Source organism: Chiloscyllium punctatum, chromosome 40 (genome assembly GCF_047496795.1).
Source record: "Chiloscyllium punctatum isolate Juve2018m chromosome 40, sChiPun1.3, whole genome shotgun sequence".
Classification (NCBI taxonomy): Eukaryota; Metazoa; Chordata; class Chondrichthyes; order Orectolobiformes; family Hemiscylliidae; genus Chiloscyllium; species Chiloscyllium punctatum.
In genome coordinates this window covers 2,732,849-2,750,621 of record NC_092778.1, presented here as the reverse complement: position 1 = coordinate 2,750,621, position 17,773 = coordinate 2,732,849, and the positions used below count along the sequence as shown (strand labels likewise).

The 17,773-nt window shown below is 39.6% G+C and overlaps 1 protein-coding gene across 5 annotated transcripts in view; it reads right to left on the bottom strand.

Moving 5' to 3' along the window:
• The window catches only part of LOC140464288 (hexosaminidase D-like), a 50,081-nt gene that overhangs the window by 9,833 nt on the left and 22,475 nt on the right, over positions 1-17,773 (bottom strand). For all 5 annotated transcript variants that reach the window (XM_072559174.1, XM_072559177.1, XM_072559175.1 and 2 more), the window contains exons 6-11: positions 16,119-16,283; positions 13,017-13,200; positions 10,905-10,976; positions 10,464-10,668; positions 8,769-8,851; positions 1,007-1,085 (exon numbers count right to left, since the gene is read on the bottom strand). In XM_072559174.1, the coding sequence (XP_072415275.1) occupies positions 1,007-1,085; positions 8,769-8,851; positions 10,464-10,668; positions 10,905-10,976; positions 13,017-13,200; positions 16,119-16,283 (788 nt within the window). The remainder of the gene's footprint in view (positions 1-1,006; positions 1,086-8,768; positions 8,852-10,463; positions 10,669-10,904; positions 10,977-13,016; positions 13,201-16,118; positions 16,284-17,773) is intronic.

Here is a 17,773-nt window from a genome sequence, read left to right as displayed (position 1 = left end):
TTCCAGATTTTTATTGAATTCAAATTCCACCATTTGCCGTGGCAGGATTTGAGCCTGGGTCCCCAGAACATTATCCTGGGTCTCTGTATTAACAACCCAGCAATAATACCACCAATCCATTGTCTCCTTTGGGTGATAGTGACATTGTTATTGATATTAATTATTTATTGATTTTATTATCAAGCTATTTGGGTGTCACTATCTCAGCCAGTATTTATTGCTCATCCCTAGTTGCCCTTGGAATTCCAAATCTAATGGTATTTTTATTGGATAGTTTATTATGTTTTTCCACCATCTGTCATGGTGGGATTCACACCCAGGTCCACAGATCCTTACCTGGGTCTCTGGATTTCTAATCCAGTCACAATACCACTAGGCCATCGCCTCCTCACAGGGAAGAACTTGTACATGATGGAGAATTTTGAAGTTGTTCTTGAGATGAGGAACCAATGCTTTTAACATGGACAATCTAGTTAAGCAGGTCTAGTGGTATAGAATGCAGACAGTGGCACTCAGGTTCACTTGGAGTGAGCATAGGATCTTGGGTGGATGTGGTTGACCCTGAAGGCATGGATGAGAGTTTTACTCATAATGGGAAGTAGGAGTGGAGACAGAAAACAGAAATAAGCCAATGGTGATGTTTAGAAAAGGGACTTGGTCAGTTATCAATGTTGAGTGCAGTATTTAAATACTAGTTTTCTTTTAAGTTTCGAATTAAGCTCAGGATTAAGCGTAAGGTGTATTGTTGGACTGTACTGGAAGTGGCCACCCAAGTGAAGAGGGTTAAATCAAGAGTTTTGGTAAAATGGAGAAAGGTAGCATCAGTATTGTCAGTGTTGACACCCAAAGTTCTGATTCATCCAGGATGCTAATCTAAAACAATTGTCTTCCATATGCCTAACTTTAATTGCCACATACCCTCCATTGCCTTATGTCACAAGCTTTCTGTGATTGCCAGAGCTCACCTCCCTTCAGGTACACCCTAAAAACATTTTTTTAAAATTACCTCGAATTATTTTCTGGGTTAATATTTTTAAATCCCAAAAGCTGCTGTGATTTGGTTTTCGCCTTCTCTGTGAAAGAACCTGAGGAAGTGAATAGAAAAAAAAGAGAAAAATATTTCGCTGAAAGGGCTCAATTTCATTTCAAGAAACACATTCAAGTGTAGAGGGAACTTTGCATCTAGCCTTTTTTAAAAATTCACTCATGGGATAAAGGTGTTGCTAGCTTGGCCAGCATTTATTGCCCAGAGCGCAGTTAAGAGTCAACCGCATTGCTGTGAGTCTAGAATCACATGTGGGCCAACCAGGTAAGGGTGGCACTCTCCTTCCCGAAAAGATACTAGTGAACCAGATGGGTTTTTACTACAATAGACAATGGTTGCATGGTCTTAATTCCAGATTTTTATTGAATTAAAATTCTACCATCTATAAGACCATAAGGCATAGCAGCAGAAATTAGGTCATTCAGCCCATTGAGTCTGCACCATCATTCAATCATGACTGATAGGTTTCTCAACCCCATTCTCCCGCTTTCTCCTCTTAACCCTTTATCTCCTTGATACTCAAGAACCTATCTATCAGTCTTAAATATACTCAATGACCTGGCCTCCACAGTCTTTTGTGGCAATGAATTCCATAGATTCACCACTCTTTGACTGAAGAAGTTTCTCCTTATCACCATTTAAAAGGTCTTCCCATTTTTCTAAGGCTGTGCCCTCGGATCCTAGTCTCTCCTAACATCTTTCCAACATCTATTCTGTCCAGACCATTCAGTATTCAGTATGTTTCAATTAGATCCCCCATCATCCTTCTACACTCCATCAAGTATAAACCCAATCCTCAAATGTTCTTCATATGTTAAGCTTTTCATTCCTGGGACCATTCACCTGAACCTCCTCTAAATACGCTCCAAATGAAAAGTTGTGGTCCCAACACTGAGCTTTGTGGAACACCTCTAGTCACTGGCTGCCATCCTGAGAAGGACTCTTTTACCCCCACTCTCTGCTTTCTGCCAGGCAGCCAAACATCTTGCCTCTAACACCAAAGGCCTTATCTTAGTCAGTAGCCTTCTGTGTGGCACCTTGTCAAAAGTCTTCTTGAAGTAAAGGAAGATAAGATCCATAGACTTTCCTTCATTAATTAACCTGCTCATTAATTCCTTAAAGAATTCTAGAAGATTTGTCAAGCATGACCTCCCCTTGATGAAACCATGCTAACTTTGCTCTACCATATACTTCCAAGTATTCAGAGATGTCATCCATCACAATGGATTCTAGGATCTTACCCACGGCTAAGGTTAAGCTAATCGGTCTGTAATTTTCTGTCATTTGCTTTAATCCCTTTTTAAACAGGAGTGTCACGTTAGTGATTTTCCAGTCCTCTGGAACCCTCCCTGATTCTAGTGATTCTTGAAAGATCACCACTAACGCCTCCACTATCTCTTCAGTTATCTCACTTAGAACTCTAGGGTGTAGTCCATCTGGTCCAGGTGATTTATTCACCTTCAGGCCATTCAGTTTTTCTAGCACCTTATCCTTAGTGATGACCACCGTACTGAGCTCTGCCCCTTCACTCTCTTGAATTTTTGGGATATTGCTCATGTCTTCCACTATGATGACTGACATGAAGTAATTATTCAGTTCCTCAGCCATTTCCTTGTTCCCACTACTATCTCTCCAATGTCATTTTCCAACTGCCCCATGTCCACTTTTGCCTCTCTTTTGCCCTTTTTTCGTCTAAAGAAACTCATACAGTATTCCTTTATATTACTGGCTCGCTTACCCACATATTTAATCTTCTCCCTCCTTTTGTTTTGTTGCCCTTTGTTGGTCTTTGTAAGCTTCCCAATCCTCTAGTTTCCCACAGCCCACATTATATGCTTTCTCTTTGCTTTTATGCTATCTCTGACTTCTCTAGTCAGCCTTGGTTGTCTCATCCTCCCTGTACCATGCTTTTCTTTCATCAGGATGAATCTCTGCTGTGTCTCCTAAATTACTCCCAGAAACTCCTGCCATTGATGTCCACTGTCTTTCCTGCTAGGCTCCTCTCCCAGTCAATCCTACCCAGCTTCTTCTTCATGCCTCTATAGTTGCCTTTATTCAACTGTAATACCATTACCTCTGATTCTATTTTCTCCCTCTCAAATTGCAGAGTAAATTCGATCATATTATGATCACTGCCTCCTAAGAGTGCCTCCACCTTAAGTTCCCTTATCAAGTCTGCCTCATTGCACAACACTAAATCCAGTATTGTCTGTTCCCTGGTGGCCTACATCACAAGCTGCTCAGTCTTGTAGATATCTCACAAATTCCTATTTTTGCAATGCACTACTAACCTGATTTTCCCAGTCCACCAACATATTGTAATTCCCCATGATCACTGTAACATTGTCGTTGCTGCATATATTTTCTCTCTCGTGTCTCTTGCGCCCCAGCTCCTGACTATTGTTTGGAGGTCTGTACGTTACTGCAGCTATGTTTTTTTTACCATCATGGTTCCTCAATTCTACACCATCTGATCCTACTTCACTTCTTACTATTGATTTAACTTCATTTCTTACTAATAAGGCACCCCCACCCTCTCTGCCCACCTGCCTATCTTTTCAATAGGATGCACATCCTTGAATATTCAGCTCCCAATCTTGATCCCCTTACAGCCACGTCTCCATGATAATTACCACGTTATACCTGCCAATTTCGATCTGCATCACAAGCTCATTTACCTTATTCCTTATACCGCATGTTTTGAGATATGACACCTTCAGTCCTGTATTAACTGTCCCTCTTCTCATTGTCATTTGTTTGTTCAGCGTGCTTGAAGTTTAATTGTTAAGCCTTTCCATACACTCTGTCCTATTTGTGTCTGCGCTGGAGATTTTAATAACCTCTCCTGAGTTCTGCACTGTTACTTCCTTTTTTAATTAGGGTTTTCTAATTTCACTATAACTGAATTCCACCCCCTCCCATTAAGTTAAAAGCCCTGTCTACAACCCTAGTTATGCAATTCGCTAGGACTCTGGTCCCAGCATGGTTTAGATGAAGACCATCCCATCGGAACAGGTCCCTTCTTCCCTAGTACTGGTGCCATAGTCCTATGATTTCAAGCCCATTTCTCCCACACCAATTTTTGAGCCATGCATTTGCCTGCTTAATCCTATTAACCCTATGCCACTTAGCTCATGGCTCAGGTCGTTATCCAGACTACCTTTTTGGTTGTGCTTCTTAAATTTTTTTTTCAATAAAAATACCTATAAAAAATGTAAGATTTTTTTCCAAAATTACAAAAATAATACAAACAAGAGTATTCCACTTTACAATATGATAACAGCACCAATATAAATTTTATTAAATAATAAAAAAGGAAAAAACCCAACTAACTACTAATCTATTCTACAAACAACTAAAACATAAAATAGGATATCAAACATTACTAACAATAAACAACAAAGTAATTAAATAACTAGATACATGCTCAAAATAGGTATACATCAAGTCATAATAGAACCCGTATTTAAATGGGATTCCTCCTCCCGGGGGCCCCTGAACCAGCCAGAACCATTACCACAGCTAAACAAAAGCCCTGGACAATATGGCTGAAATATCTGTGTCAATATAGTTCAAAAAAGGGCTGCCATGTTTTATAAAATAATTCCGTTTTTCTGGTGCACCATATTCGTGAGGAAGTCAAGGGGGATATATTCCATGATTATCCTTTGCCAGTCAAAGTCCTGGGGGGCCTTCTGATATCCAATTCACCAAAATATGTTTCCTCGCACAAAAGAAGAGGATAGAAAATTATTTCCTCCCGTATACATCCAGGGAGGGAAATTTGGTGAGCCCAAAAATAGGGACGTTAGATCTGATTAATCTCTGTACCCAAAATCTCTGTCAAGGCATTCGCTACTCTATCCCAATACCTACAGATCTTATGGCACGTCCATAGACAATGTGTGAGAGTGCCAACTTCTATTTTACATTTAGGACACATTGGGCATGCTCCTGCCTTGAATTTTGAGAGTCATTCAGGTGCCATGTGAGCCCTGTGAAGTATCTTTAATTGAATAGCCTGAGTTCTATTACAGATAGAGATCTTCCTGGCATTTTCCCAGACGTCCTCCCACATTTCTAGAGATTTCCAACCCTAATTCTTGATTCCAGGTTTTATATAGTCGTTCCATGTCCTTTGAGACCTTACTGTAAAGTGAGTGATAAAGAGTACTGACCGAGGGTGGCCCCATCGGTCATAGCACTCTCCTTTCCCTGTTCCGATTTGTAAGGGTTGACTATCAGTGCGGTTTTCTTTTGTATAAAGTCTTGTATTTGAAAATACCGAAAAAGGTCCTTGTTAGGCAGTCCAAATTTCTGGTGCAGCTGCTCAAAGGACATCATAACCTCCCCATCCTACAGATCTCCCAAGCAGGAGATACCTCTGGACTCCCAAGTTTTAAATGTATCATCTGTCAACCCAGGCTGAAATCCCGGTGCTCCCACTGTAGGGTATAAGGGGAGGTTTTTTGCAGATTACCCTCATCTTGTCGCATTGTCCTCCAGGCTTTAATTGTATTTAGTACAATAGGATTTTTACAATACTCCATAATACCTCTCATCTTGTCCATAAATAATAGATTGATGAGGGGACATTTTGCTTGGGAGGTCTCAATATCTAACCAGATTGGGTCTCTAGTGACTCAATCAGCTACATAAGATAATAAGGAGCTCAACTGGTACATCTGAAATCTGGAAAGTCCAGTCCTCCCCTTGCTTGTGAGTGCTGCAGTTTTTCTAATTTGATAAGGGGCCGCCTATGATTCCAGATAAAGGAGCCGAGCCAGCCGTAAAGCTTACACACGCCTGTCTCGGCAGCATCAAGGGGAGCATTCTTATCGGATATAGAATACAAGGTAGGATATTCATCTTAACAAAGGCCACTCTGCCTAGCCAGGATATTGGAGATCTCCCCAGCGCTGAAGGTCCTCCCTTATTTTCTCAAGTGTACGTAATTGGCTTTATATAGCTGACCAAATACTGGAGTGATAAAAATGCCTAAGTACAGAAAACCTGGTGACCACCAAAAGGGAAAGCAAGATCCGTCTGGTAAATTAGATATATTGCAAGGCCTCCCACCGGCATGGCCTCTTGATTTCATAAAATTGATTTTGTTATCTGACGACAGCCCCCGCCAACGCTAAAGCTATCCGAACTTAAACCATTGGTGATCACCGCTGCTTTGGAATCATTACATAATACTGAAACCCATTTAGTAAAGACCTCTCCAACACTGAACCTTTCCAACGTATAAAAGAAGATATGGCCATTCTACGTGCTCAAATACCTTCTCTGCGTCTAGGGAGCCAACTAAACCCGGTAACCCGGTATTGTTGCCTGTTGACAGGCTTGTATCATATTTAAGACCCTTCTAATGTTATTAGTTGACCTGCGACTCTTTATAAACCCCTTGTGGTCCTCTTTTATAATGGATGGTAAAACCCTCTCCAGTCTTAATGCTAACATTTTTGAAAGAATTTTAAAATCCAAGTTTAACAAAGATATGGCTCTATATGAAGAGCAATCTTTTGGGGCCTTTCTCTTCTTAAGAATGAGAGAAATATTTGCTTCTCTCAACGAAGGCGGGAGGCAGCCCTGACTGTGTGAGTAATTGTACATATTTATGAGTGGCCTGGCCAGTTCCACTATAAATTCTTTATAGAACTCAACCTTGAATCCATCTGGCCCAGGTGCTTTGCCACTTTGAAGCTGCCTAACCGTGTCCAGTACTTCCTGGGTTATCGAGGGGGCATTCAAGATCAACACCTGCTCTGAGGTTAGGCCCGGAAGGGCCACACTTTCAAAGAAGGATTTCATCTTCCCAGTTCTATCCTCACATTCCTCCAGAATAGAACTTTCTAAACGCTGTTTTGATCTTTTTACGATCACAATTCAGGGTACCAGCACTTTCTCTAATCGACGTAATGGCTTGGGGAGTCTTTTTCTTTTTGGCAAGATATGCTAGATATCTGCCAGGCTTGTTGTCATATTCAAATAATCTCTGCTTTGCGAATAATATTTCCCTCTTTCAAGGCTGCCCTACGGGCTATGATCCTTTGTAGCTTAGTAATGGAGGGCCTATCAACATACACAATTTCAGCTGCCTTCAAGCGAGTCTCCCTTTTGACTTTTCGGGTCGCAGAATATGAGATGACCAAGCCTCGAGCATATGCCTTAGTGGTCTCCCTCATCATTGAAGGGTTCCTAGCCGTACCTGAATTAATAGCCCAGAAGGCTCTGAATTCCTGCGAAAAATACTTTATAAATTTGCTATCCTTCAATAAGAAAGGATTCATACGGTAATGTTGGGGGTTCTGCTTTTTAATTTAGCTCCTAGCTGTTCATACTCCCTTAGTTGAACCTTTGCCCTAGTTTTATCTATTTCATTGGTACCTACGTGGACCACGACCACTGGATCTTTACTCTTCTGCTACAAGTTCCTCTGCACTCCAGATGAGATATCCCAAACCTGAGCACCAGGCAAGCTACACAACCTTTGGGACACTTGATCCTGGTCACAGAGGACAATGTCTATGCATCTAACTATAATATCCCAATTACAACAACATTTCTCTTCTCTCCCCCCCACTTGAATGGCTCCCTGCACCACGGTGCTGTGGTCAATTGGCTCATCCTCCCTGAAGTCCCCATTCTTGTCCACACAGGGAGAAAAACTCTTGAACCTGTTGGACAAGGACTGTGGCTCCTCCACTTCCTATGTTGGGATTCAAACCTGGGTCCCCAATACGTTACCTGGGATGGGTAGATTAACAGTCCACTAGGTCATCACTAGCCCTCACCTTTGCTGTACCTTCGCTACAAATGTTTGATGGGACAGTTAAAAGGACTTTAAATCTACATATAACCTTTGGTGTATGTGTTCTAGGTGTATTTATTGTGGATTCTTGGTGTAATTCTCCAGTTCCAACAGTCTTTATATTAATGTGCATTAAAGATAGAAAAAAGACAAAGTGAGCTTCCAGTTAGACTGGCTTGTGTTAAGTACATTGTGGGGTTCTTGCTTCAACAGCAGCATCAAACTTCTCATGTCTGAGACTTCAAGTTTCAGATAGTGCACCAAAATACACAACAAACAGCTGTGTTTCTCTATAGCAGAACATTAAGTTATACAAGTGAATATTACACTATAGTATTACTATTATAATAGCGCAGATATGAGAAGATAATCTGTATTAGTTCAGGGCAATGCAGAAAGGGAGAAAGTACTAGGCAAAATATTTACAGTACAGTGGCTGTGAAGGAGAACACTGTTATTACAGTACACCTGACAGGAGGAGCCTGTGGAAGATATACATCAAATCAGCATGTTACATCAAGTGGTGCTGAACATGAGAACCAAATACTGTGAGTGTTAGAAATCTAAGCAAAAACAGAAGTACTAGAAATATTCAGTAGGTCTAGCTACATCAGTGGGGAGAAAAACCTTGACTGTTTCAGGTCAATAACCTTTCATTATAATTGACAGAAATTAATATAACAAGTCTGAAGCATTTGGAGTCAGTGAGAGGGAGGAAAGGGTTAGAGAAAGAACAAAAAAAGATTTTTTGAGCAATGAATTGACAAAAAGTTTAATGGTGCAAGGCAAAAACAGAGTGGTGAAGCAATAAGTAAAACAAAAAGAGGAAATAAAAAGTATCCAAAGAAAATGTGAATGGCAACCAAAACAAAATAACTGCAACTTATTATACTAAAAGAAACTCACCATGTGTCACAGTTTGCATGCAGACCACCAGGGATGGGATTGCAACTGGCAGCAGCTCACAAAGAGTTGAGAAATGATCGTACCTGAAGAATGGATATAGAAACAGCATAAAATTGTCTGATATGTCTTTCTAATTGACATCATTTTAAAAGAAATTTTGAAAAAGATCATAATCTTCTGAAACCATCACAATATCCACAATCTCTCATATCCAGAAAGGGCTTCCTATTAACTGACGAAGCACCTAAAGTACAGGTTGGGATGACTCAGGATTGTATAAGCAGTTATAATTTCTAATCATTGGTTTGGTGGACTTGATGGTACATTGAACACTAGAGCCTTTCTGATCCCATTCCTACTGAACTGACCTAAAGCCACAGAGTTGCACATTAATTCCTTCAAGATTGTCCACACCAGCAATAAATGCTGCCTTACAAATTTCTCAGTGTTCATAAATCTGCAAGTTCTTGAGGAAATACTGAAATCCCTGTCAAGAAGCCATTACACAGTATTTAAAATTAAAACAAATTGACATGGAAAGCCTCTGCCAATCAAACTAAACTTGCAAATCAATCAGCACTTTTTTTTAATGTAATGAAATTGGAGTTTGTTCCCAAAATCAATGGTAGCTCTCCTGGGGCCCATATAGCAGAGATGGGCACCAAGACATCAGTCAGTCATTTTCTGCCAGTATATGTCTGAGCATGTGCTAATGACCAGTTCAGACATATCAGTGAGAATATGGTCAGAATTACTGGAGAACATGAAATTAAAATTGTCCCACTATGATTATGTTTTACAACGCTTATAGCTACTTCGACCAGCTGCTAATGTTGAAAATTGAAGCTTTTAAATCTGTGATTTGTTAAAATAATTCTTTGACTCTGTTTGAAGCAGCAATTTATTTTTAATGCATTAAGCTTTAACAAAATAGAAGCTTTGCAGTTCAATTTTCCATTGACCCACTAGTCAAAATAACCTTATGACCTGGCTGCTTTAATGCTTTCATGTATTTGGAATACATAAGAACCCCGCAGGTAAAAAATTCAACTTGTCCTCTGTACCTCCAGGACCATCAGATATTGTGAGATTGTGACTGAATGCTAGTATGGTTTCTTGGGATTCCATGGCTCTGAACAAGAATGAAATTGTGAATTACAACCAAACTATTTGTCAATGATGCTACTATAATTGGCAGACTAAAAATAAAAGACAATTATCGGAAAACCATGAATTCTCTATTGGTAAAGCATTATTTTAAATCGATCTGTTCCTTTCATCAAATGAAAACGAATAAAAATTGAATACCCATTTGCACATGTGAGGGACATCTCATGATTTTGAATTATTGTACCTGCTGGAAATACAGGAATGATTAATTAATTTTGGTTGCCCTTTCCTGTGAACATTTGGGCAGTACCATCTTTGAGAGGCAGTTGACATTTTGTTGTGCTACAGTGATGTAGTATTTCAGTGGCGTGTTTCTACACATATTGGTTGTTTCACCATCACTGGTAGCATTTATGATAAATTGTGATTGGTTGAAATTTTGGCATTCTTGTCTTTGTCCTGATGAGTGCAAGATGAAAAACTTTAACAACGTGAATTTCTTTCAAGTACTGTTTTACCCAAGTGACTGTTTCTATTTTCAATTTTGACATTGTTGAGAATAAATAAGTGCAGGAAGTGTCTTACCTTTGCCAGCCTGTTAATGCCAAGCCTTGAAAGCGGAGAGATGAGAACTTTGAGATGGATTTCATCACCTGCAGCCACCGGAGGTGATTTTCCAGATGGAACTTAATGGGGGTCCAATTCTGGCTAACACCCGTTGCCCCTTTGAAGGCACTTGCAAACCAAACATTCTTGAATCCACTGTCCATGTACTTGGTAAGGAATGCCTCTAAATACCAAATGGTTATTTTAATACAAAAGAATACAACCAAACCCTGATATTCATCTTAAAATGATGATTAACTACAAATACAGGTCAATAGGCTTAGTGTAGTTTGAGGCTTGTTGGTCAGCATAGACATGGTGGGCCAAAGGGCCTTTTCTATGCTTATGATTCTATGATTCCATAAAGAAACAGTCAAAAGAGGGAAGATGATGATAACATTGAGGATTGTTTCTACTTACCTACTTGGTCAATTCTAAAGTCTGGATGATAGAACCACACCATCGGGGTAATATGTTCGGTTATACCAGATTCTGGGAAGAGATCATTCGTTACACGTATAAAATATATATCTGCATGTATAATATATAATATATATATAATATAATAAAAACATACATTTATGTAACACCTTTGATGGCTTTCGGATGCCCCAAAGGTCTTTCTGCCGATTAAGTACTTATGATGTGGTCACTGCTGTATGAAATTCAGCAACCAACAGGCACGCACCAAGGTTCCACAAACAGCAATAATAACCAGGTGTTCTGTTTTAGTGAGACTGGTTTAGGAATAAATGTTAGCCAGAGCACCAAGAACTTCTCTGATCTTCTTCAAAATGTGCTATGACATTTTTATGCCAAACACAAAAAAAGGGACTTGGAGCAGAATCTTGCCACCTCCCCCATCCCCACCACTACCATGAGTGACCATCTCAGCTGCCAACTGTACTCTTACGTGATCAATTAATGTCCACTTTAAAAAAAAAGGCCTCACCCATTAGCCCTACTATTAACTGCATAGTTGGCAGGAGCTTGCCATATTTCATGCATTTGCTCATTAGCCACTTGAAATGAGGCCTCTCATTTAAAGGCACTCACTGCCTGATGAAAAGGATCTGGCAACAAGGGTGGGACAATCTGAATGCCTCTCCTGTCCCTTCTGCTAATTCCCCTAAACCTCGACCTGTGAACTGCCAAGCACCAAACCTGTGAACCACTTCCCACCATCACTTACTTGTGGCATGTATTGTGGGCTTTGGGTGATTTTTGTTAAGATAGCAGACCTCTGATTTCAGTGAAAACTTCACCGATAGCCTGTTAACTGCCTAACTGGCATGTACACCAGTGGGCCTTTCCAAAACAAAAATGAAGTGAAGTGATGGGGAACTGGTTTTCATTGGTTTTCAAGCTGATGACCAAGACCCTCACTGTTAGTACAAAATTCTGTTCATGGTTTTAAGTGAGTATCATCTGAAAAGTCGTTCCTCCCATTACAGCACTCTACGAACTGTCAGCCTAGACTTTGTGCTCAAGTCTTCAGACTGGAAATTAAACTTACAAACTAATGTCTTAGGAAGCAAGAGTGTTCCCTGTAAGCCATAGCTAATATAGGTAATGTGTTAATACATTAATTACAAGTCTCATGGTGAGACTTCAGGAATGGTATCAAAAGACATGAGATTATATGAAAACATCAAAACACAGGTAGATTCACTTCCACATTTTTATATTGCTTACAAACCAAAATGATTAGAGTCTTGATTTATTTATAAGTTGGGGTTCATGACATTTTTAATATACAAAGTATTTGCTAAATTCATAGCAACAGCAGGGGGAACTAGAAACAATTCCAAGACACCCAGAATGGTTTTCCAACAATGATTAATGTCCAATCTCTAAAACATTGAGTGGGACCAAACATACCATAGTGTCGCTTTTTGTAAGGGAATGTTGGTTACCACAGATGGATTCCAGCTATGGAAGAGATCTATTTTCAATAGAAATATTATGAAGCTGCTGGTCATAGAAATCACTCAATACTGGCCTGTATTTCCAGAACATTTTCATCATGGCCCTGTAGAGGGATAGCAACTCTTCTGGGGTTTCTTCGAGGAGAGCAATTCGAATCAAGCCACATTAGTGGTGTCATTCAAAACTGACTAATCACTACCTCGTGTCCTATTCAAATATTTATCCCTCAAATAGTATCACAAAAAATAATTGTATTTGCTGTTCTGTGGAAACTTGATACTACATTTCCTACATTGTAGCAGTGATTGCACTTCAAAAACTTGTAAGTAGCTTAAAGCACTTTGGGGTGTCTGGAGATCCTGAAATAAACTGAATGGAAGCATTGTATTTATACAGACTGCACCTAATTCTCACCCTAACGTGGCATTAAGCAAGAGGGATATCTTTTCAAATTCCATTTTATCTTTAGAGCTTCTTTCAGTACAAAGAACAGACTGCAGATCTTTGAATTTGCCACCAAACTTGCATGACATGTCATAGAATAAACAAATCATAAAATCTTATTACTTACCTTTCTAAAACAAAAAAATTAAAAAGACTCACCAATGATTCTTTCTTTACTAATCTTTCGCATCATGTCATCCCACATGATGAGCTTAATTCCAGGATATCTTTTGACCACGAAACTCCCAACTTGCTTTATGTGGTCCAAATACATCTTTCCAATGTCTCCTCGTTGTTCGTTGATCCACTGTTTGGATTCAGTACCTTCTCCAAGATTAAAAACCTCAAAAAAAAAAGTAAATTCTTCATAAAATCCCTGTAACTTCAGCCCTACAACCCTTCAAAGTATTCATACTCCTTTAATTAGAATCCTGGAATTAACTGCTTCACAATGGTGAGTCTGCCTTTAGTTGTCTAGGCCTTAGATTCTGGCACAGCCTCCCTATCTATACCCTTCTGCTCTCTCCCTTGGTTTTAAAAATTAAACATACTGCATAAATACAAGTTTGGTACAAACTACATAATAACACATGCTATTCAAGTACTCTAGTATCTAACCACAGTGTTCATACAGCAAATGGTAAACTAACCCCAAGCCCCACCATAGGGGATTCTCAATAGAATTCATTGCAACTGTGTAAATCTGAGGAAAAGAAAAGATTTTATTAGTTCATAGCAATAAAAACAATTATGAATTTCTGCTTCATTGTTGAAAATTCAACATTATAGAAATTCTCCAAATAATGCAACTGCTTCTACTGGATAAAAAGCTTTAATGTGATAGATGCCAGTTTGCAAAACCATTTTCATGTATCTTCCAATCTTATAGTTCAGTCAACCATATAGACTTCACTTGGACAGCACGTTGAATTTCTTTGAAAGCAATTTTTCCAAAAGACCTGGGAGAACAAAACCCCTGCTAAAGGAACTGCAAGTCTTGCACTAATAAGTGTTCACTTGTCAAGAAACTGAATCTATCTCCATTGTCAGAGTTAAACTAAGCAAAAACAGATTCATTAGTCCTCTGACTGATTACTAAGCACAGCTATTAGAAATGAAAAATGGAGAAAGCAAGACTGCTGTAAATATCCCATTCATCACAAAGTGATTCCTCCATCTTGTAAGATAATGATTGATGTGATGGCCAACACAGACTGATACCACAGCAATTCTGCTCCGAGTCAACAGTCTCTGCCACATTTGCTGCAGAGGAAGACAATAGGTTGAGAATGTGCATGATTCACTGCTCTTGGTTTTCTTTTGGCCTGCTAAGATTTTCATTTCTGCTTGCCTCTTCTGTTGACCTTCCAAACAATCAGCCTCCAGAGATCCTAACTGTCAGCAAATCTCTCCCAGTTGTCAGTATCAATATCTGCCATCTTGATATTGTCTCTCCAGGTTTATTTAGAAGAGGTCATGACCAAGTGGTCCATATCAAAGGTCTTCATGTCTGCAACTGTCATCCGTCTGATGAATGTGGCCAAGTCAACACTGATATAATTGACTTAATAAGGGGTGAATGCAGATAGGATCTGCATGCTCCAGAATTGGTGATCATGTCCTGCCAAGAGAAATTTGTCAGCAATTTTTTTTTCTTAGCATGTTGTTTTGGTCTCACTGACTGAAGACACAGGCTTGATAGATTCACGTTTTGATGTTTTCACTCAGGTTGCTGTTGTTCCACACTGTTATGATCTTGGACAGATGACCTTCAACTTGGTGACCTGGGTGTATTCATTTCAGCTTCAAGTGACATTGCTGGTGATTTGGAGCCTAGATATGTGAAGCATTACATTGTCAGTGCTTATAGATAATGACTACATACTTGACAAAAACATTTGTCTTCCTGACGTTGATTCAAACAAAGTTCATAGGCATGATAGAGTCCGACATGTGCTGCTGAAGCAACTCTTTCTATAGGATGCTAGTACAGGTATCATTAGCACAGAGCAGCTCACTGATGAGAACTTCATACATCTTTGTCTTGCAACCCAGAGAAATAACATTGAACAGTTTCCTTCAGGTCTGGTATATGATGCTCTGACAGCAGCAAAGAAAAGAATGTGCCACAAAAGTCAGTGCTAGAACACACTGCAGATCTCAAAGGGTTTCAATGTTACCCAATCATAACAGACTTTATCTGTCATATGGTCAAGGAAAGTGGGGATTACATTAAGCAAATTTAGCAGGCAGCCAGTTTTCTCCAGCAGCTGAAATGGACCACCTCTGATCACAGTGAGATCAATGAGGCCAATATGTCGTAATCTTATATTTTTGCTGCATTTCTCTTTCTACTGCCAGATTGGAAAAATAATGTCAATTGTAGACCGTGCAGTTTTGAAACCACACTGGAATTTGAGGTTGATCCATCCAGCTAGTACCTGTAGTCTGAGTAGCACTTTTCCAATTCTCCCCCAGTCAATTTCACTCTCTGCTATAATTCATTTCTCACTATTATTATACTTAGTTGCTCCAATTACATAATATACAAGATCAATAACCTACAATGCAACATCATGAAAATTCCCACAGCAGCAAGTTGGGCAACATCCATCCTCCACCTTACAAAACACCAACTCTTCTGGAGCACAGCAACTCCTATTCCACGATCCTATTGCACTCTCTCCGTGTTGACCAACTATACACCATCTTGCTATTCCCCACTCACCCCCAATACATTTAATTTTATTTTAATTTCTTACACCACCCATCTCCCAGCTTTGAGAAGCTCCATCTGAAGGCCATTACTATATATTAATGTGAATTGTTGCATGAGGCTTGATGTGTAAACTGCACAAGTACAAAGATTATAAGGGCGGCATGATGGCTGAGTGGTTAGCACTGCTGCCTCACAGTGCAGGGACCCAGGTTTGATTCCACCCTCAGGCGACTATCTGTGTGGAGTTTGCACATTTTCCATGTTTGCATGGATTTTCTCCAGGTGCTCCTGTTTCCTCCCACAATCCAAAGATGTGCAGGCTAGGTGGATTAGCCATAGGAAACACAGGTTTATAGGGATAGGGTGGGTTTGAGTGGGATGCTCTTTGAAAGGTCAGTGTAGACTCGATGGGCTGAATGGCCTTCTTCCATACTGTAGGGGTTCTATGAAATACTACAGACAATAAACTGTATGATGGGTTATCACCACAATATTGCTATCCTATACCCTACAATTAATGAGCATCTCAGCATATTACTTACCTCATCAGCTCCTATGTGGATCCAGCCAGATTTGCTGTGTTTATCGAGTACTTGAGACAGCATCTCCTTCACCAGATTCAAAGAGCCAGCCAAATGGGGATTCAGGCTATTGGGATATTTCTTTACCTCTCTGAGGTTCCAATATTTATCATGCTTGAGAACAAACTGTCAAGAAAACAATCTACAATTAAACAATAAAACAACTGACCAGTTTTCGGATATTAGGACAAGGGTGAATAAAGAGAGAAAGTGAGGACTGCAGATGCTGGAGGATCAGAGTAGAAAAATGTGACACTGGAAAAGCATCAGGAATTCCTAATGAAAGGCTAATGCCTGAAACGTCGACTCTCCTGCTCCTTGGATGGTGCCCTGACCTGTGCTTTTCCAACGCTACAGGTTTTGACAATGTTGAATAAAGTCAAATTACTTGATCCTATTCAAGAAATCTCAATAATGATTTGAGACCTGGAAATTAACAGCAGTTTAAAAGTCAACAGTTAACCAAGTTCATGAGTGATAGACCATCATTAATTTCCTTAACTAAAAAATTTGTTGGCAAGTGCTTAAGATTCTATTGCACAAAGCAGCAAATGGGCTTTCCCTCAACATTCTAAGATTCTTTCAGGCAAGATTGAGGTTTGTAAATTTCATGTCTTATTAGAATGAAAGATAAATCACAGGAATAACCAAATTTTCAAAAGGAAAATTCATGAGGAACACTCAGAACCTATTTAATGCCCTGAGCCCCTTTATGTCTGTGTTTCATATCGATGGATCTAAAGGGAGCAACTCAGCACAAAACTTTCCCTCATGATCAGAAATGATCTAAAATCAACACTAATCCCAATTACAACCCTCAATTTACTGACAGTTCACTTTTTCCAAGTGTTAAATCACATTTGGTTGTATAATTTGCATTGTTCAATTCATTGATCATTTATTTTTAAAAATAGAAAATATCTTTACAATAGATGTTTTATTAAATATTTGTGTGTCACTTGTTTTCTGCCTAGTGCAAGCTAAATGCAGCACTGAGACAGATAGGCCAGACATCTAAGGTACAGTATGGAGTCTGTACCTTCATGAAGGGCGGTTGCAGAAGATCTAATATTTGAGAAGAAAAGAGTTGCTATGTTAAATACCAGACCTGGTTACCAGGCACTCACCTTCCAATTCCCCAATGCCTGTCTGCTATCTCCAAAAGAGAAACAAAGAGCACTTGCCAGGATGAAGGACAAAGTTGATCACTTAATCTGTGCCCCATCTATCACTTTAAACATTCACTCCCTCAACCACCATTACACAATGGCAGCAATATGTACCATCTATAAGAGGCACTGCAGCAAATCAACAAAGCTCCTTTTGACAACAACTTACAAAGCTGCAATCTCTACCATCTGGAAGAACAAAGCCAGTAACTGCAAGTTCCTAATGCCATATAACATCCTGATTTGGAAATACAATCACTATCACTGTGTCAAAATCTTGGAACTTTCTTTCGGTGTACCTACACCACATGAACTTTAGTGATTCACGAAGATGTCTCACCACATCTCCTCATCGGCAATTGGGGATTGGCAATAAACATTGGCTTTGCTGGCAAAGATCATATCGTGATTGAATTTTTTAACAAGTACCGCACTGCCATATAGTTA